The sequence below is a fragment of the Manacus vitellinus genome, unplaced genomic scaffold (genome assembly GCF_001715985.3).
Source record: "Manacus vitellinus isolate BGI_N305 unplaced genomic scaffold, ASM171598v3 scaffold_2_pilon, whole genome shotgun sequence".
Taxonomy (NCBI): domain Eukaryota; kingdom Metazoa; phylum Chordata; class Aves; order Passeriformes; family Pipridae; genus Manacus; species Manacus vitellinus.
Window position 1 is genome coordinate 10,383,232 of NW_021940208.1, and position 22,355 is coordinate 10,405,586.

At 35.0% G+C, this 22,355-nt stretch overlaps 1 protein-coding gene across 1 annotated transcript in view; it reads left to right on the forward strand.

Annotated features, from left to right (window-relative positions):
• Positions 1 to 22,355, forward strand: part of DYNC2H1 (dynein cytoplasmic 2 heavy chain 1) — a 157,511-nt gene that overhangs the window by 115,542 nt on the left and 19,614 nt on the right. Inside the window, exons 83-85 of the mRNA XM_018071346.3 lie at positions 2,996 to 3,112; positions 10,913 to 11,122; positions 14,024 to 14,113. Of these exons, the coding sequence (XP_017926835.2) occupies positions 2,996 to 3,112; positions 10,913 to 11,122; positions 14,024 to 14,113 (417 nt within the window). The remainder of the gene's footprint in view (positions 1 to 2,995; positions 3,113 to 10,912; positions 11,123 to 14,023; positions 14,114 to 22,355) is intronic.

A 22,355-nucleotide genomic window follows, 5' to 3' on the forward strand; every position in this document is an offset into this window, starting at 1 on the left:
TAGGCTACAATTTGCAAAAAATACTTGGGCTGAAGGAGCCACCAGTACACAGAGTTTCAGCCTAACCCATTAAAGAAAAAAAAGATTACAGTGAATTGGAAATAGTTTGCTGTCATGGAAACTTTAGTAGTAAATTATGCTACCATCATACCTGCTGTACCTGAGAGAAGAAATGGAATTAACTGGAGAATGTTAAAGAGTTTTCATGGACATTTGATGAAGATCACAGCATGTGATCAAGAGTTAAAACTTGATTTCTTTTGATTCAGTACTTTTACTTTAAGTGTGTCATTTTGAGAATGATATCCCAATATTTTTTAACTACTTTGATAAAATATACAAAGCAGAAACAGATATAGGTGCAGTGAAGAAAAAGATTAAAATAAAGGTTCGATAGTATATTTCCTATTTAAATTATATTGACAAATTCTGCAATTAGATAACTAGAAAGAGACAGCTAACCCCCATACACTATAGTTAGAAAAATATTTTAATTACTTGATCTTGCAGTCACTATTTTGCAAATTCATTTCAGCGATCTGGAGATACGTGTTTATACCTCTAAAGGCACTTAAAAAAATGGATACCAGAGTTAATATTTTCAATTTCCCGTATTCAAAAAGCAATCATATAAACTTTTGTGAGCTTTATAGCATGCATTATATGCAAGTTTATATGAAATATTGCACACTGAATTACCAGTAAAAGTATATTTGATATAAATGTTTTATTGCTTAGCAAATGATGGCAGGCAACTATCCAAAAACAAAAGTCAAAGCTGTAGCTAAAAGAATGGTATCTGGAAGGCACAAATATGTGCTTATTATCTGTATTGCTTGTCAGAACATTTGCATATGTGCAGAATGAAAACAAGGAAGAATAACAGTAATGATAAAGATACTATGATCAAAACATTCATCAGAGAAAATAACTTTTTTTTGAAATTAAACAAGAATCTTTTTTGATATACACAATAGCTGGAGCACACAAAGTATTATTAAAATTTAATATTAAGTTATGAGAATGAGAGGATGAAATGTTATTTTACATAACAGAAGCTATAAAGAGCAGTAGATCACATTTTTTTTCAACTATCAGAATACTTGCCAGAAACCCATTTAAGCCTTTGCATCCACTGCTGTTTTCAATCCCAGATGAGATTTGGCTTTCCTCACTCGACCCTAACACAACTGAGCAATGCCTTTATATCCCTGCTGGCTACTGCATCCCTGCTCCCATCTTCTGTGGGAGACCTCATAGCTGTCTACAGGTTTCTTAGAAGAGAAAATGGAGGGGCAGGCACTGATCTCTCTAATGGCCAGTGACAGGACCCAAGGGAATGTCATTAAACTGAGTCAGAGGAGATTCAGGTGGGATTTAGGGAAAGGTTCTTCACCCGAAGTGTGAGTGGGCACTGGAACAGGCTCACCAGGGAAGTGGTCACAGCACCAAGCCTGACAGAGTTCAAGAAATGTTTGGACAGAGTTCTCAAGCACACAGTGTGATTCTTGTGGCTATCCTATACAAGGTCAGGAGCTGAACTTCAATGATCCTAATGGGTTCCTTCCAACTCAGGATATTCTGTGATTTGAGATCAGAAACTTGTTTTACATCCATGTTGATTTTCTGCCATGATTGCTTATCATGCTTGTTTCCTGTGCATCAGAATGGACTGTTCTTGTGCTTTGAGGAAATTTTTCTTGACAGTTTCTTGAAACTCTCCTGGCCCTGCTTTGCCCTCCAAAACATTTGCCAGCTGGGTCCTGCTAAATAGGTCTCTGACTAAGCTAAAATCTTCTTTTCTGAGATCTGGGGTTGTGATTCTACTACTGGCCTTGCTGTCTTCTCACAGGATTTTGAAGTCCACAGTCTCATAGTAAGTGCTTATTATAGATGTTAAAACAATGGTTTTACTGTCATTTTGTAGTGCTTCATAGTCCCTATCAAAACTGATTAATAAGAAGCTGCTGTTTGTTTCAGTGAAAGAAAATGAAAAACAAAAGAAAACACTTCATCATTGCACATCTTTCAAGAACAGAAAATAAGTCAAAACCCAGCAGAAACAACTTGACTTTCTCCCTCATTCTATGTAACAATTAAATAGTCCAGTCCTTTATACATTTTTTATTATCAAACTTCATTCTTTATTGTCAAGCAAAAGAGGAGAGAATAAGTTGTTTTGCAACATGTCTTTAAGAAAATACACTGTGAAAAGTAACTAAAATTTAGCTAATATGCCTTAAAATACCAGGGGATTTATATGCAGTTTAAGGGACCGACATCAACATCACTGAAGAATTTTAATTTTAGTGTTCTTTCTTTACAAGTGTATACATATATTTTATCCGTTTATGTGTGGACTTACCAGGGTTGCTAACAGTGAAACACAGTTGGACTTAAAGAACTGGAAGCTCCCCTTCTTTCTGGAAGTTTTGCAGTTATTCTTTTAATTGCTTGCTTTCTTTCTTTAATAAGTATGCATTTAAGTAGTTTGAGGTAGCATGAATATCTAAATAAAAGATCCAGGTCAGATCAGAATGAATTGACTATAATTATCTTGAGTTTTGGTGCCTGATAGTTACTGTATGTATTTAGTAACATATTCTGGTTCTTTATTTCCTTTAAATTTTTAATTACAGATGGAGCCTAGTTTAAGGCAGAGCTTGAGTTTTTACTCTAAATTTTGTGGAAAAGAGGCTAATTAATGAATTATACACCTCAGTTTTTAAATTATAGTTGAACAAAGTCAATTACTGCAATAAGAAAAATATGGATTTTTTTTGTTTGTGGCTTAATATGAATGAGGCTCAAGTGTGTTCTCTACTTTAATATAGGTATTGTTTATGTTTTGATCAGACCATGATCAGTAATTAAGTATGCAGGAAAGTATAGTTCAAAGATAAATTGGAGAGTATTTGCTATTGTATCACATTTTTGTACTGAAAGAAGTTTGTTTATCCTTCTTTAAGATTGCATTTGTACTCTCATCACTCAGGTAATTTCACAGCTTCGGATCCTGAGCAGGTCAGTAACTGCTGGCTCCAAATTTGACAGAGAAATATGGTCTACAGAACTTTCTCCTATTCTCAACCTATGGAAGAAACTTAATCAGGTAGGAATGTACCTGATTTGAAATGACAACTTATTCTTCTTTTTTTCCTGGTAACTACATAAAAAGTAAATGCTAAGGAACTATCTCAAATATTGAAACACTAGAAGTAAAAAAGTAAATTAAATGCATTTGCAGGGGAAAATACATTAGGTGTTTGTAATTAGCTATGAAGTCTGTACGTGATGTAGCAGGCTATCACTTTTTTCTCCATATGAAGGTGAGACCGTACTCAAGACATGAGACTAACATCTTGTATGTGTTTTCAAGAAAAATACTAATGTATTTTAGATTTTAATTTATTATTTTCATTTCTCTAATATACACAAGACGATGTTTAATGATTTTAAATATAAATGAAGTTTTTCCTGTATAGTCTTGAAATATGGCATTAGCTTTAAACTGAGGTTCATTAAAATCCCTTCTACATAGATCACAGACATCGTGGCCTAAAACTATGTCTTGTACACAACAACACTGTAATAAGAAAAACCTTTCCCTTACTCAAATAATCGCATACAAAGAAGTGGCATGAGGTGCACATTAGAATTTGCCATTACATTGTGAAATATCTCATTAAATTCTCATTTAATCCATTCTAAGTGTATGATACATCATGTTTTTGTCAAAATAGTCCTTTGGTACTAAATAAGTTAGTGTTGAAATCTGTGGCCTCTGAACATGGTCTGTGATCCTATAAGAAAAAGGATATTTCAATGTGACACCTTTCATGATCTCTTACTAACTAAACATACTTTTAGGTTTGCAAATCTTCTTTGCAAAAGCTCAGATGAAACTATTGCATATATGTATGTATACACCATCAGAAAATTAGAGATTTTGGTTGTAGTGTTTGGAAAACTGATAAATGAAGCCGGTTTTAAACAGCAAAATAAATTGCGCTACATTAATATCATTATCAGCACACAGTGCTAATGGCTAGTTCTTTATAATTGTTAATCATTATCAGTGCAAATTCAAAGTACTTATTCCTTAAAACTTGAGTCATAAGTTAGCTGTGAGTATGCAGTACCATGAAGCTGAAGCCACATAGTTGGTGCTTCTGGCTGGTCCTTGGTAGTCTTAGTCACCCATGTGGAGGTAATCAGTTGCCCAAAAGCTCTTTGACAAGGGAAGCTGGACCTGACAAAGGCCTCTTCTTTCACCGCTAACATTACCCTCAAATCTGAGATCTCTCATGATTTTGTAATACTTCACCTCAGTTCCTGACCTACAGACTGAATGACACTTAGATAGGGTTATTTTTCAGGCTGTAGCAGGTAACTTTATTCAGTTGTCTGTTTTGCTTTGTTGTGTAATTGCTTCTTGTCTAAAAGCAACAGTAGTCTTGCCAGTTCTTAATTTTGCCCTTTCTCAATGATGAATATGTGACCATCAGCTGTTGTTCATAGTTCTCGGGCCTCTCTTTTCAATCTATGCCCATCCTTTCAAGACCTTTGCTATCCCATGCTAAAACTTCACATTATAACAACAAACACCTGGTACTAAATTCTACTTCAAACAGCAAGCTCTCCTAACAACTTAATAACATGTCTAGAAGGTCAGTACTGGAGCCTTGCGTGGTAAGTGTAAGACCTAGTTAGCATGACCTATTCCTAGCAAAAGCAATTTGTTTTTTTTACAGAATCATTGGGTACAAAAATTTTGTATATTGTTTCCTAGGCTCCTCTCCTGTGAAGACAAGCTGAGAGAGTTGGGGTTGTTAGCCTGCAGAAGCGAAGGCTTTGGGGAGACCTTATAGTGCCTTCCAGTATGAGAGCTGGAGAGGGACATTTTACAAGGACATGTAGTGACAGGAGATAATGCTCGGGCCTGAAGAACCGGCCCTGAGCCAAAGTTGACCTATAAGCTGAACTCTCCATCCTAGTATTGTATTTAGATGTATATCTGCTTATTAACTGAGATGCTATATAATCCTTAATAATGCTTTAAGAATATGCATTTGTGCTTGTTAACACAGTATATTATTAATAATTAGTAAGGCTTGAATGTGTTATAAATATGCCTTTTCTTTCCAGCCATGGCCATGAAAAACCGTAGGTCTCACATAGTCACAGGTGGTTCATATTTGAGATATTAATGTAGCCATAAGTTCTGTGTTTAGTGACTAGTCAAGGCCATAGAGCATTTGATAGTAGATGGTCCAAATCGACTCCCTCGGTCTCCCTTTGGGCCTTGGCTAGGCCTAAGGGGAATACTAGTGGAGGAAGAAAGCCAGATAGTTTTGCCACACGAATTGAGTAATGTAAGCTGGTTTGTTTAACATTGTATAAGATGGATCCTCTCGCAATGAAGATGGAGGCCTCACCTGCGGGTGGACACACTGTGTAGGATTTCCCATTTACTGGGAAGAGGTTTTCCAGACCTTAACTGTGATGGGGGACTTTCCAACTGAAGTGCAGTCTGGATGATGATGATGGTAATATATTTAGGGTAACTGGTGATGTGTCTGTCTCTTAATCACTATAAGACTTTTTTTGTAGTAATGATTAGATACATTGCTAAGTGTATCCTTTCATAAACCACTGCTTCTTTTGTAATTCTTTACTTTCTTGCACTATAGTAAACTTATGCACTTATTCTTTAAAGTTGGTGTCTGTGTTCCTTAAATCCATCCTCGTTACTGGGGGAGGGAGGCAAAACAGATTGGCAAAACACAGGGCAAGGGGGAATGGCTTCAAACTGAAACAAAGTAGGTTTAGATTGAATATTAGGAAGAAAGTCTTTACTGTGAGGGTGGTAAGACACAGGTTGCCTAGAGAAGTTGTGGGTGCTCCATCCCTGGAAGTGTTCAAGGTCAGGTTGAATGGGGCTTTGAGCAACCTGGTCTAGTGGAAGGTGTCCCTGCCTGTGGCATGAGGGTTGGAACTTGATGATCTTTAAGGTCCCTTCCAACCCAAAACATTCCATGATTCTGTATTATCTTGAAGTTTCTTTGATTTCTGAATATTTTTATGCTATTAGGAGGTAATGAATCTAATCTTTTAAGGGTCCTTTTAGAATAGGAGAGTTTCTGACCTTGTGTAGGGTTTTTTTTGGGGGGGACATTTGCTCGAGTGTTTAAAAAAATTTAAATAACAATGTTCTTTATTAAAATTAGTTTTCATAGTCTGTTCAACCAGTAATTGCTTTAAGCTTTGAAAAGGTCTAGGCAACTTTAATATTTCCACAGACATTGTTTACAGTTCTAAATTCTCATTCTACACTGATTTCTTAATGAAGGCACCATGTTTGTTTTCAGAAGTTTTAGAGACCTGGAAATTGAAATGAAGATAGTTAAATTGCTGCTTAAGTTAACAACCATAAATTATATTATTTATGCATGAATGGGCACAGAGAATGAGCTAAAATTATTTCCCAGGTATGAAGAAGTAGAATCACAAAAACTATTCTAGAAGTGTGTAAAAATTTTTTTTCCCTTCAATTTTGGAATTAATCTATTTATAGATTCAAAGCTCTTTTTAAAAAATCATCTACTTTTTATTCCAGAGGCAAAAAAGCATGTTAATATGTAGACAAAGATTAAGTATGTTTTTAAACGTTTTTGTTCCCATACTGAGTATGTAAATCAAGGATTAATTCAAAAAGGATTATCCTACAAATACCTTGAAAATAGTTGTTGTACACCTCTGTGCTGATAGTTCTGAAGCATAACAAAATTTACACTTGGCATAGATATGTCCTATAGAATGTACACTGGAATGTGTACATTCTTTGAGATATTAGTCTTTCACTACTTTTTACACAAACTTTTAATTGCTGAAAATACAGAAAAGAATGACCCAATATTTCTGTTTCACTGATTTTCCTTCGTGCAAAAAAACCACAATCTATGGACATATTTTTATCTGTGCACTCTCAATGAAACTCCCAAGCCGACTAAACCTGATCCACATGGAAGTACCAGGAGGAAATGGAAGGGAATAGTAGTGAGCAACTCCCTGTAGCTGGGAAGAGGATTGCTCCCATTTTCTGACCTCATCTGTTGTCTAGGGAGTTTTGCTGCCTTTCAGGGGCTCGGATTTCGGACATTGTGGAAGGACTGCCGAGGTTCGTCTGGCACTCAGACTATCACCCCTTGATACTTTTCTACATAGCCCCCTGTCATGCTGCCAGGGGTAGCATGGAGCATATGAAGCATGACTACATGGGTCTGGGGATGGTGGTTAAGGGCAGGGGGCCCTAAATGTTCCTTCTTGATCCTTACCGTGAAGGTGGAGGACATGAGGAGGAGTGGACAGATCCTACAAGTGGTTGCACGACTGGTGTCAGCAACAGGGGTTTGGTGTTTATAACTATGGGGGACACTTTAAGGATTGATGATAACCTGCTGGAAAGAGAAAGGTTCCACCTGACTAGAGGGGACAACAGACTGGCCTTATTGGTGAGAAGACTTTTGAGACAGAAGTATCAAGGTACGGAGAGGACGACCACAAATTATATGAGGAAGTAGTCATCTATCAATCTGCTTCAAATCAGTGTGATCCTATGTTGAAATTACACAAGCAAACTTCTCTTTTTATGTAGCTCTTCTGAACTAATACAGAATGTCTTGACATTTTCATCTATATTAGCTTAATTTGAAAACATACTTTTTAATTCTTGCCATTTGAAAGCACCCTTGTAATGAATACTGTCCTAAAACTGCTTCTGCAGTCTTTTTCAGCATGATTTAATAACAGCTTAACAGTAATCAAATTAATTAAACTCTCATAAACCTGCCATTAAATTAAAAAAAAAAAAACCCACACGCTCAGATGCTAACTCTAAGTTTGTATGAAAGACTTTTACTCTATAAAATAAAGTCTTCACTGAACGAGTTGTCAAATGTTACACAAATTTTAAAAACCCTTCCTGAATGTGGAAGAGTGGCCCACTACAGACTGTTGTCAGTGGCTGGACCATGAGAGTTAATTCAACCAGTCTCTGTCCTGGTGTCCATTCTTATCCCACATAGTCTTCTGCCATGACAGGGTGTCAATTAGGACCTATATAAGCACTATATAATCCCTCATTGTCACATAACGGGATCAGTTGGAAATTAGTGTCCAGTGGAACTCAGGCATTGCCCATAACATACTACTTGTCAGAGAAGTACAAGAGTATCAGGATGCAACTGGATTGTGTGTTTCATTGTATCCAAATGGCTTTCTCATGAGGAGAGGAATCAGTGCTATATTTTTGTTGTGAGATGGTCACATTTTTTCCTTGTTTCAGAAAAACTCTTTAGCAGCTCTATGAAAAGAGGCCCACACATAATAAAAATTCAGCAGCAACTGCTTCAAAACTGTTTGCTGAATGTATGAACATAAGCTGTCATGTGTTTTGTGTCTTTTATTGTGTTTGTAAATTGTAACTAATTACTTTCATAAAGTTGCATAATGCTGCAAGAAAATTGCAAAAGTAGTTTTGAAATATAATGAGTTGTTGCTCTTTTAACTAAACCATTATAGAAGCATAGAAAATATCCTGAATTGGAATGGAGCCACTAGGATCATCAAAGTCCAACTCCTGGCCCTGTACAGGACAGCCCCAAGAATCACAACGTGGTACCTCATTAGGTATCTCAGCTTTAATAAAAGAACGATTTTTTTGCACAAAGGAAAATCAGTGAAACAGAAATATTGGGTCATTCTTTTCTATATTTTCAGCAATTAAAAGTTTGTCTAAAAAGCAGTGAACAACTAATATCTCAAAGAATAGGCAGAGAGACTTGAAGGAGGAGGTAGAATAGATACATCAAAAGGCTAATGGAGTTTTCTAAAACCCACCACCACCACTAACACTGAGTTTTGAATCAAATGCAGAACTAGTGGAGGTATATGACTTTCATTATATTTGTTACATTTCTTTGGGGGCAGTTTTCAGAAAATACTGGAGTTTGAAAAAGCTTGAGTTTAAGAAGGTAAAGCTCTGGAACAGCTTAGGTGAGACTATGAAGTCTTACATTGTACTAAGAAAGCAACACTTACAGAACTGAAAGGGAAACTGATCAAAGTCTCAAAATACATCTGATTTAATTTTGGTAACATAGTATTTAATATTAAAGATTAGAATCTATCTTCAATTTCTTATGATTAGGAAAATCACTAAGTATTTCAGTAGTTCTTCATCTTAGTTCTCGAGCAGGTCATGAAGATATTTTAAAGGCTGATTTGAGTTATATATGTAATGGATTTTAAGGGAATGTAATAAGACATTAAATGTATAAGCTGATATTGGCATTCATGTTTAATTTTCCTATAAAAATGACAGATGGGTTGTTTTATCAAATTCTCCGGGGAGAGCATTGGAAAAAGTGATGAAATGAATATATGATTTATAGGAGACTGTTATGTAAAGGACAGTTTTGAGGAACTTAGAGGCCTTCTCTTTCAGTAAATTTGTTGTGAATTGAGTATATGTGAAAGATTGAGCAAAGCTTGCAAGTTGCAATGTCTTTGTTCTTTCTTTATTTTATGCAATTAAATACCTCAATAAGAAACTATCAACTGGTTTATGCAAGTTTTACGTTACAATTTACATATACTCAGCAAACTATGGTCTCAGAAAAACTGAAGTGAAACTGGTACTCTGATTTTAGAATGCATGCAAAATAAAAACACAAATCATAACAATTCTAAATACTGTATGCTTCTTATAGTTTGAACAGTAAGTAATTTTGTGGTATACCTTTTTAACAATGTGGGAAGGAAGACTTTATCCTTCATTTCTTTGTCAACCATAAACCAAAGTACTCATCTTTCACTTAGCTTTTCTCATATTTTAGCTTGGTAGTTTAGTGCAGTATGAGCTTGAAATGAAAAATATGAAAGTTCTGACAAATGTACGGTGCCTGGGAAAGATAATAGAGGTAGATATCCTGTGTGTTCTGGAAAGCAGGACGCCATGTGACAATTCAGAAGTTTATTTAATCTGAAAAATAGTCAAAACTACTTGTTATTTTAAGAAGAGATATTTCAGAGAAAGTAAAATCAAATTTTACCTGTAATAAACTACTACAAATTGAAATAGCAAAAAATTTTTTCCTCAAAGATGAGGGATTTCTTTTTGCATTTGTGCCATGTAGAATTTTCCAATAAAGTTTTTAATTCTATAACTGGAATTCATTGCAACCACTTGTCACATGTCAGGTTGGCAGTTTCTGAACACCTGCTAAAATATATTTATGTAATAAGCTGCATATGAATTAAGATTTGCAAAATAATACCATCTCTTAAAATTATTGAATAAATTTGGGTTTTCAGTGGCTGTAATGGAAGGGGGAAGTAAGTAGTGAAAATGGCAATGTGAGAGCAGCACTACCTCTCAGAGTCTGTTACCCAAGATTTACACATAATATTATACTTAGTTTGTATTTATTATTCTATTTAATTTGCTTCCATGTTGAACTAGTCTTACCAAAGCAAGAACTATATCTGGCAGCATAGTTTATAGTACCCAATAAAATCTGGTTATGCTGAGTAGAGCACTGCTTTTTATATTGACACATTAACACAAATACTAAAAGCAGTGATTTAGCTAAGTAAAGATTTTTCAGAAATTCAAGTACTTTTGAAGGAACTGGGTAGACAGAGTTGTCTCAGAAGAGTGATGTCTTTATTGAACATTTCAGAAATGTATCACTATAGTTTTAATCCAGTGTCAGAAAAAGGATGATATTCAGTATTAATTCAAAGCTAACAAGGTCATATGAAGTAATACAAATGGAACAAATAATATGTTGTATAACGCTATAGTTTCCCTGAGTTTATTAACTGGATATCACATATTCTTTTTTAGAATTCTAACCTGATCCATCAGAAGGTGTCTCCTCCTGCAGAGCAACAAGGATCTCCAGTCTTATCCTTCATTACTCTGGAACAATTCAGTGCAATTCGCCTTGTGCAAAGTGTCCATCAGTCTCTTGCTTCTTTAAGTAAAGTCATCAGAGGTACCTCATTACTGAGTTCTGAAGTACAAAGACTAGCAAGTGCTCTGCTAAACCAGAAGGTAATTTTGTAATTTTGTATACATTATAATGCGCGATATAAAAAACCAAGGAAACTGAACAAATTCTGATACACATTTTCATGTCACCATTTGTTCTAAACTCTTTTATTGATAAAGACTCTAAAATTGAGTTCTTTTATTGATAGTAAGTCTTGAACAGAATCAGGATTTTTCTGGAAAATTTTTCAAAAAAGTACGGCTTCACGTACTTGCAGAAGTTTCTGAATATATTGTCCTTTTATCAAGTTTTCTCTTAAAGACAATTCCAATAAGGTTAGAAGTTGTGGAATGCTATTTCAATTTCAAATACGAAGTCATGTTTGATAAGTCAAATATATTAGCCAGTAGAACATGTAAATCTGACCCTTTACTTAGTTTTTCACATTTTCTTAAAATTTAAGTTATAATCACAATTCGCTCTCTGCATTTATTCAGTGTGGAGTATTGCCCTATCACACCAGACAAGCTGTACCTGTCATACCAACCTATCATCTCACCCTATATTCTTGATAAGATGAGAAAAGCAATCGGAATTTGCACATGTACTCTCTCCATCTTTTTTGGCATCAAACTGGGCATATTTATAAACTGGTACAATTAGTGACTGCAAATTTACATACTCCATCATTAATAGCCAGATAATTGGATTACAAAGATAGTCAAACATGGATTTGACCTGAAACTCTGGTTTTGTTTCACCTGAAGCAATTGAGAAATTCTGCCGACACTAATGCATAGATATTGAGATTTGTTCTGCGGTGAATGGTAATTCCTATTTATATCTTGCTTATCTTCATTGGAAGAACAAGTACTGTTAAAAAGATTTTTATGCATTTATTATTCTATGAAAACAATTATTAAATTTGTTGTCTTTTTAGATTCACAAGACAGCATTTGTTAGCAAAATTGCGGTAAAATTAGAATAAATTAATGTTTTCATGTTAGCAATCTCATTTCCTTTTTAAACATGTTTTGACTGTGTGGTAGAAATTGGTACTATGTACAAGTCATAGCGAATGTAAATGATACGTGTAATGGTCATTCTTTAGTACTTACAGTTATATTTCTTGTTACTGAGCAAGAGAGAATGACTTGCTTGTGTGCTTAAGATGCACTCAAATTGGAAGCAGCAGGAGCTGTGAAACTGATCACTGTCACAAAAATGTAGTTAAAAATTCTGTGCATTTTTACCTCTTACAAACATCAGTTCAGTGCTTCATGATGTATTCAGTGAAGTGGTTCTGTCATTTCATCTGCTTACTTACCCACTTACCTTGACACAGATCACTTGACTGGATTGTGACTGTACAGCAATCTTTTCAGCAGCCTTCCAGACAGGCTAATGACACATTCTTGGCATGGCAGCTAAACCTCAAGACAGCTAAACCTCACTATATTTATCATCCTAAAATGATTTGTTTCATGGATTTTCTATGCACTGTTCTTATTTAGTTTAGTGTTTTCATGTGTTATGTAACAAGACTGTTTTTAAAAACGTGTATTTTAAAAGCACCAAGATTGTAGTTCTGTTAAGATTATAGCACCTGAAGAAACTGCTAGATTAATAGAAATAAAAAATGAGGAAATGTACTACTTCTAAGTTTTCAGCAATGTGCTTTATTTGTGTAAAATTGATATATTAGCCCCATAGAAGCCACTGTGAAGAAAATTAACTCTACCCCAGCCAAAACGAGCAGAAGTATACATCTGAAATATGCTTACATAATAACAATTAGCTAAGCTATTTCTTTAAACTTAGAGTAATTTAGAGTGATATATTAGCAATGTTAGGTGAATACCTTCTAAATGATAGATTGGTGAGCTGTCTGTAAATGCATATCTAGCAAAGAGGTCTGCAAAAATGCAAGGTTAAGAGTTTAAAATAAAAAAAAGTTTCAAAAAACCATAATTACGAAAAAAAATGTGCAGTTAACTGTGCTTTATTAGTTGACTTGAATGTGTTCTAATTTATTCGATTCATTCTTAATTAGTGTCCTCAGACCTAGTTATGTTCTAGTTTTTATCTATAAAAGGTACACATGGAGTATTTACTTTGAAAGATACCTTCTCTTACAAACTTACGTAATCAGATTTTGAAAATCTGTTCAGTGTATGTGCTGTGAAAACCTGAACCTCCTTGAAAATGCAGCAGTAAATATTAAAAGGATAAGCTGTTTATTCTATTCAGCATCTTCAATATTGTGCAGTATTCTACAGGTAATGATTTACATCAGTTCTCTTTCTCTTAAGTAGGAGAATCTTGCAGAATCACTTTCCCTGTGCTTTACAGGTTCCTGTGGAGTAGGTAAAATTAATGTTTTTACACTTGTTTTATAAGGAGGAAATCTAACAGAGGACCTTCTAAGCCTTTCATTTTGAAGTCGGTGAGAAATTTGTATGGGGAGGTCTTGTAGGATTTTATTCTCAGGTTTTGCTCTACAAAAACTGTAAAGTGATGAGAAAATAATCATGCAGAGGAATTGTACCAGCTTCTCTTCACCGCCACATAGCCACACAACTGCCTGTTCAAGTCTGAGGAGGCAGCAGCAAAGGAGTGGGGAGCTGTGGCTGCTCTTGAAAGATGACATTGTGGCTTTTCAGGAAATAATCTGCTTAGGCCTTTTTGAATTGTTCATGGAAAAAACTGATGTTTCCTTATTGAATACCAGAGGTTCTTGAAGGTTCCCCATCAGCACTGTATCTGTGTGGGCCACAAGAAGAATTAGCAGGAACATGACCTTTCTATTAGTGGTTCTATATTTTGGTCATTTTATTACTCGTATTTCCTTTTTTCTTTGTAGCTATATTTGATCTCCAGGTTGTTTAATTTCATTCAAATTGCTAGTTTAAAACATAATGGATTTGAAATGGATACTTTCAGTAAATATATTTTTATTTCAGTGTCCTATAACATGGCAAAGCAAGTGGGAAGGTCCAGAAGATCCTTTACAATATCTTAGAAGTCTTGTTGCTCGAGCGCTTGCTATACAGGTAATTTTAAAGAGTCATTTATTTACCATAGTATACTGGTATTCAGTGACACAGTATATCATATAAATTACTCTACAGTAGACCTTTACAAATACCAATCCCAAAGAGTTGTAGATGTGTGAAAAGGCATGTAAAAATTTAAAGGAGTAATATGGTAATGTTGTTGGTTGCTTCACAATGGATTTACACCTTAGATTTTAGTCACTAGTCTTTATGATGAACTAGAGGGGAAAGAAAATTTATGCAGATGAAACTTTACATCTATGTCAACACACACTCTTTCATCTGGTAGAGAAATGCCTATCAAGGCATAAATGAAGCATTTCTAATAGAGGTAATGTAGACGACTAGTCTTTAAAGCAAATAATGAAAACATCTGCATTCTCCAGGTTTACAAGAGGCTATAATAGAAGGTGCAGTATGACAACAGCTTTGTCAGTTTACAGTCTGACAGTGAAGAGGATAATTTTTAGTTAAGGTAGATCTATGTGTACTTTGATTGACAGAAGCAATGTATTTAAGATAATAGGCAGATGAAAAAAAAGTCATTCATCTAAATTAACTAGTTTTTAAGGAAATAGATTTCATCATGTTGCATACAGAGAGAGAAAACTGTGAGAACCTTCCAGAGAGGTAGGAAGGACAGATCTTTATTATCTCCGGGCAATAAATAGAAAGCTTACTGTTTTGACTTTGATTAACACAGTCTTGTCCAGCAGGATACAAAGATTTCTGTCAACATTGGTGTTGACTGTCAGATTCAGAAGGAAGATTTGAAGGGCACATGATTTCTAGGCATTACTTTTTCTAAAGAAACTATCGGATGTTTTCAAAGTAATAATAACATTCTTGTTATGCAAACAGTTTCTTTTGGCTAATGCTTAGTTTTTGTTTGTCCTTTCCTTCAAAAAAGGCTTAAAGTATAAACAAAGAAAGTGTAAATATGTAAAGCAACAAGTGATAATGCATGTTCAGATGTTATTTGGTCATATAACTAGGGCTGAACTTAGTCCCATCTGACTATTATTGTCTTTAGTATTAAAAAAACATCATTTGTGGCTGAGTCAGTGTGTTTGTAAGCTTCAAGAGTACCTTGCTGTTTGCAGCTTGCATTTTCATTTGGTTGTGACCAAACTGCATGCAACTTTCCGTACTTATATGGGTTTTTCTTAATTGAAGTCTGAGATTACTGTTCAAGCTTCTGTGTGGACTGCACCTCCCATACAAAGTTGAGATAATGTGACAGAGTGTAACAGAATGAAATTAGTGTTAATAGTAATAAATGATTTTCAACCACGCATATTCAGAAAGTTTTTATTTTCATATATTACTTTAGTCAACTATTGACAAATATGCTGCCTTATATTACCATGATAGTAATCTTCCTTTCTCGCTGTTTAAACTGCTGACAAAATGTTACATTTGGATTACTCATTTTTATGAAAGTTATTATGAAGAAATCATTTACAATTTTAAACAGCTATTTTTTGTAAGAGAGGGAAAGATTATTAAGGCAGAGCTTTACAGCAGATACTTAACATACATAATTGTATCCAGAAACAGTAAATTACATTAAATTTTTTGTTAGTGACAACAGTTGCTGGTTATTTAATTTTATTTTTTTAATGTGAGATATGTAATATGGTTGTGTTTGAAGCAATTCTTAATAATACATTACCAGTCTGTTTTGCATCTCAAGCTTCTAGTCAAATCATGTCTGAAATGCAATTTCTACACTTTTTTTGTGTATAGTACTAGAAAAGTGTTGATTTTTTCTAATTATGCATTTCAGTTGAATCATCTTTTTCCTTAAATATGATTCCAATTCATAGTTGTGCATATTGCAGCAAGATTTTGATTACTTGTGATAAGTTTTTAATTAACTTTTCTTTTTTGTGACTTTTTGTTATTGATTTTATAAATGTAATTTATCATTAGTTAATTCTAGGTTTAGTATTCAGAAAATCAATGAAGGCTTCAATAAAGGTATTCTCACAACTCTGAAAATTATCTTCAGATTTATATTTCAATAAATGCCGTATTTTGGATTGGTTTAGTTTTATATGACCAACTCCATCATCTTTGTTTTGATAGTTACCTTATCTCCCTCAGTTTCATCAACTATGAGACTTGTACTTTCACTGTATGAGACAGATTTGATTTAGGTATTTTTTAAGAGGAAATAGGAGACATTGAAACATCGAATTTGTACTGAAGGGTTACATTTACTAAGGATGAAGTAAGTCTCTACCTAGGTTATTAGTTAAAGGCTGCCTTGTCAAGAGGTTTGCTGCCAGTGTAGAAAATAATAAAAGCAACTGCATTGTTACAAGCATTTATTGGGAATGGAGAGGAACACAAAATATAGGCCAGATGGTAAAATATTTATAGCAGAATTTATAGAAGTGTAAAGATGTTCTGAGAGCATTACACAACAACAGACAGAAAAACAACAGTTGTTGCATTTCTCAGGTCTGAATTCTCTCAGTAAAAAGCAAAATTAAAAAAAAAACTGCCTACTGAAAGTGTGAGGAAATATGTATATGCAAAATGCAGTAGAGACTTGTATTGCTGTGTATTATGTTGCTGTGACAGAACTGATGGAAATAGATGATTTCTTCCCAGATTGAAGTTCTGATATTTGGATGTTAACTTTTGCTTTAAATTGAAACAAAAATGGTGTATTTAACATTTTTCTAAGATGGAGTTCTGAATACTTTCAGTTAGCAATACTGACTTTGAACTTTACAATAGCATGATTTAGCTTGTCTTTCCACAGTGATATATTTGCTATCAACATTAAGGCATGAAAGAAATGAATCATCATAGATCATTGTATTGGTTTTAAGTCTTGGTCCTTGTACTGCCAGTTTCCTCATGATGGCATCTTAAATGTGTTCTCTGGCTTTCCTCTCGGTTCATGATTATAGCTCAGGAATAGTACACATTAGCATATAATGCTCTTAAGTGAATTCCAGTCTGTAGATAAGTGTCTTCTCATGGCTATGGATACCAGCAGGAGAGAAAGAGAAGAGACCCTGGACTATAGCTAGTAAGAGCCAAAACACCAGCCCAGGCAAATGTCAGATGAATATCAACCTTAAAAAATGTTTCAGGTCAACAAATTGGAATTTAATTTTTGTTTCCACAACAACTAAATGTAGAGCTTAATTTCACCTTTTAAAAAAAAAAAAAAAACAACCAAAAAACCCTCACACTCTTCTTATTCCAAAAATACCTTATATTTTAAATTGAAACATTTATTTATTCTTTTGAATGGAACTGGTTTGATGTCATCTGCAAAAACAGTTCTTCCTTTGGATGACTGTTTTTTTCAGAGAGAGCTGCTAAAAGGCTTACAGTGTATATTGAAAATGAACACTGTTGGACCTCAGAATCATAAACACCTATTTCAGTGTTCTAACCAAGGAAATGTTTATGAACACAGAAAGTTTTTATTTGCCTAATTTATGAAAGGTTTTGTTGAAAATGTGCGTTTATCTATAAAATATTCCTAGTATATAAAAAAGTTATATTTCATACTTCTTCAAGAGACTCATATTTATCTCACTGGGATGCTACTCTCTTGTCCCCTCCCATTCTGAGTGAAATCTAGGGTAATAATATAGTGTCAAAGCCAGTTCGATCCCTTTGTAAAAGAATTTTGCTATTTTATTGCTCTTTTGCTATTTGAGGAAAAATTACTTTGTTTCTGTTTTGGAACCCTTACTATACCTCTGTTTCAACAGTTAGGTCCCCAGAGAGATAGATAGGACACCCAAGGTATGTGAGATTTGAACTCCTGGAAATTGCCTGCTGAAGACACTAGAAAACTTCCTGGGAATAGGAGACACAGGATCCTTCCTTCACACCCCAGGCATCTAGGCAAAAATATTAAATTTTCTTTCACTCATAGCAGGCAGAAAGTCTGGTTATTAGAAAACCAAGGAAGCCAAGTCCTCTCAATTTTCACCAAGTTAAAGAACTCCCATAATAAATCTTGTACAAACTCAAAATTTTCATGCTCAGTCCCCATATCCATCCACTTGTGCACTCCATAATAACACCTATCCCCCCTTTAAGTAATCACACTTACTTTGCATAGCATGTCAGTTTTTTCTAATACATTGCCTTAGCAGATTTTGCAGCAGGGACAATAGCTTAATGGTTTGCCTTTTACAGTTTTAGGAGTATCTGATTTAGATGAATTAGGTTGGCTGGTTCCTCACCTTGTCGTTGTTCCTCTCATGACTCTCTATTTGAACAGCTGTTACCTAGGTATCTGTGCAGTGCAGAATGCTCCAGATTTAGCATACTGATATTAATGCACAAGAATTCATTGAAGTAATGTTTTTAATCTATGCATTCTGTTATTTTAATTCAAATTTACACCTTATTCTGAAGAATTAGCATTTTTCTGCTACTTTTTTTGGCTTCTCCTCTTCAGCTGTCATGAATACCAAAACAAAAATACAACTGCAGTCTAACATTATCTGCTAAGGAACTGATCCTTAATTGGCTCCCTTAGCTCTCATCATGTTGCAGCATGATTTCATTTTGTTCAGAATTTATCAGCCAGGATACATTTTTCAAGACCTTTTATCTCAGGGATAACTGCTTGGTAAAAATTGGAAATTTGCTAGTACTACTATAAAATATGGGGTTTTTGTCTCTCGTGTAATAGGAAAATTTGAAGCTCTTACAGATCCAGCTGTTGTATTGTGTCCCTTTTTTAATCACTGTCTCAGTTAGATGGTATTGATGAAGTAATGGCTGAGTGTTTTGTAAAGATACACCATCCAAACAGGGTGCCATACAGAATGTAAGATCGAAGTATCGGACTTGTGCAGATCATAGGAGCTGTCCATTGAAATAAGATATAATTTCCAAGGAAGCTTAAGCAGAGCTGAAGCACTTTTTGCACACAGATAGTTCACATACCCTTGTGACTTACAGAAAGCTGTATTCCTGCACAGGTACCTGAGTTGTAAGGATTGCTGAAGTTTTCTTTTTATGCATCAGTTCAACACTTTACTTTTGAGAGGTTTTGAATCATAAAATCATAGAATATCCTGAGTTGGAAGGGACCCATCAGGATCACTAAAGTCCAACTCCTGGCCCTGCATGGGACCATCTCAAGAGTCGCACCATGTCATGTGCCTGAGGGCATTGTCCAAATGCTTGTTGAATTCTGTCAGGCTTGGTGCTGTGACCACTTCCCTGGGGAGCCTGTTCCAGTGCCCAGCCACCCTCTGGGTGAAGAACCTTTTCCTAATATCCAACCTAAAATTCCCCTGCCACAACTTCAGGCCATTCCCTTCAGTCCTGTCACTGGTCACCAGAGAGAAGAGATCAGTGCCTGCCTCTTCTCTTCCCCTCACAAGAAAGCTGTAGCCTGCAACGAGGTCTCCCCTCAGTCTCCTCCAGGATGAACAGACCAAGTGACCTCAGCCTCACAGAGCTCCCCTCAAGGCCCTTCATCTTTGTAGCTCTCCTTTGGACGCTCTCTAATAGTTTTATATCCTTCTTATATTGTGGTGCCCAAACCAGAAAATCCCTCTTTCTTGTAGTGAAATTTTTACTTTCCTGCAAAATACAGTGCATTTAAACACTAAATCTGCAAACTGTGCTAATTTAAATGGAAATATATTTGGTTGCCAATGAGAAGGATTATGTCAAGTTTGGGAAAACAATATGCCATATGCATGGAAAAACAATTTTTAAAAAGCAACATTGGAAAAGGGAAAAAATCTCTACCCGCATTTCATTTGGTTTCATTGTGAGCTGTTGAAACTTAGTCCCAATGAAGGCTAGGTGCTCTGTTAAATTGAGGCATTGACAAGTTATGAGTTTTTCAATAAACATAAGGCTTAACTGTTATGAAAAATAATCTGTTTCAAGGGAATTCAGTTCCTGTTCATTAAACTCTTGGAATTCTAAGCATGTTTTGTGAGAATGGCTGTTCTGTTTAAATTATGAAATACTACCTTGTAAGGAGAAGTTTGAGCAGCATCCCTTATATTACCACTAACCATTTGGTCAGCACTCTGATTATAAAATATTTATTGCAGAAGACAATTACTCATAAAAAATATTTTTAGAAGTGTTGCATAAAAAAGAACAACTGAGGTCATTGTCTTTACAGACATTGTCTCTCTGAGGAATTACCTTTTTTTAAAGAAAATGAAATTTTTTCCTAATCTAAGTTTAATTTAAAGGGGCAAGATTTAGTAGTCTGTATTTCTTCTATGGATGTAAGATAGTATTTGTATACACAGTAAGTTACAATAAACTGTACTATATATTATATAAGATTTAAAGCTCTAGTTGATATACTTTATTTAAAATAATAAAATAATCATTGTTCATTAATTTTTCTCTTTAAGGTACAAGATACATTTTCACATGGAAGATAGCTGAAAAGATACAGTGATAAAATATTAATAAATTGTATGCATTTAATTTGTCAAAATTAAAAGTGTAGATTGCTCTGTTTCTAATAACTTTTTTTTAACTCTATCTCCTTTATCATGGACAAAGCTGTCTGCAAAACAGAAAGCCGACTAAAATGGATAGTCTTGTTTGACAAAAGCTCAAGCCTGTACTGATACTGGGTTTTGTGCTGAGCCTGCCACACCTAGTGCTTGGTCTTGTTAAACCTCATGAGGTTCCCATGGGCCCACTTCTTGAGCTTATCCAGGTCTCTCTGGATGTCATTTTGTCCTTCAGGTGTGTCAACTGGACCACTCAGCTTGGTGTCATCTGCAAACTTGGTGAGGGTACACTCAATCCCTTTGTCTATGTCATTAATGAAGATATTAAATAGCACTGGTCCCAATACAGACCCCTGAGGGACACCAGTTGTCACTGATGCCCATCAGGACTCTGAGCCCTTGACCACTGCCCTCTGGATGCGACCATCCAATCAGTTTCTTATCCATCTAACAGTCTGCTCATCAAATCCATCTCTTTCCAATTGAGAGAAGGATATTGTGGGGGACCACATCAAAGGCCTTAGAGAAGTCCACATAAATCACATCTGTAGCCCTTCCCTTGTCCACTGCTGTGGTCACTCCATCATAAAAGGCCACTAGGTTGGTCAGGCATGACTTGCCCTTGGTTGCCTTGCTCTTCCGACCACCACTATAATGACATAAATATTGTGTCTACTAACAATAAGCAGTCTATCCAAAATACTTTTTAAAATTTACAATTGTGATTTCATAGTCACACGTACATACATATAAATAAATTGCTTAGAGTAGTAACACAGCCTTGTAACTAAAAAGTAGATGTGATTGTGGTTCTGTTTTTAACAGTAGATGGTTTGGTGGAAACTGGCTTAGTGTAACAGTTTGCAAAATATTTCATCTCTTTGTTTTGAGGTTTTAAGTGGTCAGTGTCAATGGTAACATGCTATTTCTCAAATTGCATTTGCAGATATCTGTTAAAAAATAAGCTCATTTTATAATAGAAACACACTGCTGTTCTACAAGCAAGCGTCATCCCTAATAAGCAATCTTTTGGGCATTTCTTTGAGAGAAGGCAGAAACATAACTGCATGTTGACCTACCTTTCTCTCTTTGAAGAAGATTCCATATAACTGAATTTGAAATTACAACATAGTTTCATATTGTATTCCTGTACAAATATTAAAAATAAAATAAAATTCAGAGCTGTTAAAGTTTCAGAGCTGTCATCTCAAATTTAGCTTGTGAAGAAAAAGCTTCGTAAGAGTAATTCTTGACTAAATCCTTCTTTTTCTGTTGTGTGTGCGTAGTTTTGGGAATTCACAGTCAAATAAAGTAATCAGTGCAGGATGCAAGTGCACTCAGCAACTCTGTAAACAGACATGACTGTACTTTAAAACTAGAGTAAATAGGCATTCAGGTTTGGGGTTTTGTTTGTTCTGTTGTTTGTTTTTTTTTCTTAGTAGAGTTCCTTTTGGAGTGGTCTTTTGTCTCTAAATGTTCAGCAAGGTACATAATTGAAGAAAAAAGAAACCAAACCTTGACTCAGAGGAGAAGAGTTGCTAAGAGTGATAGGAAGCTTAGATCCCTATTTTAGGCATGTAAGTGATGCTTAAAGGCAGGAAGGGTAAATACCCTACTGCTCTATGTGTTTGCCAGTATATTCAGCTGAGTGTTATATATAGCAACTTAATATATAGCAACTTAATTAGAATGTGTGCCCATACATGGAGAAGAACGTGTAAAAGCACATTTGCAGGCAGTAATGTTTT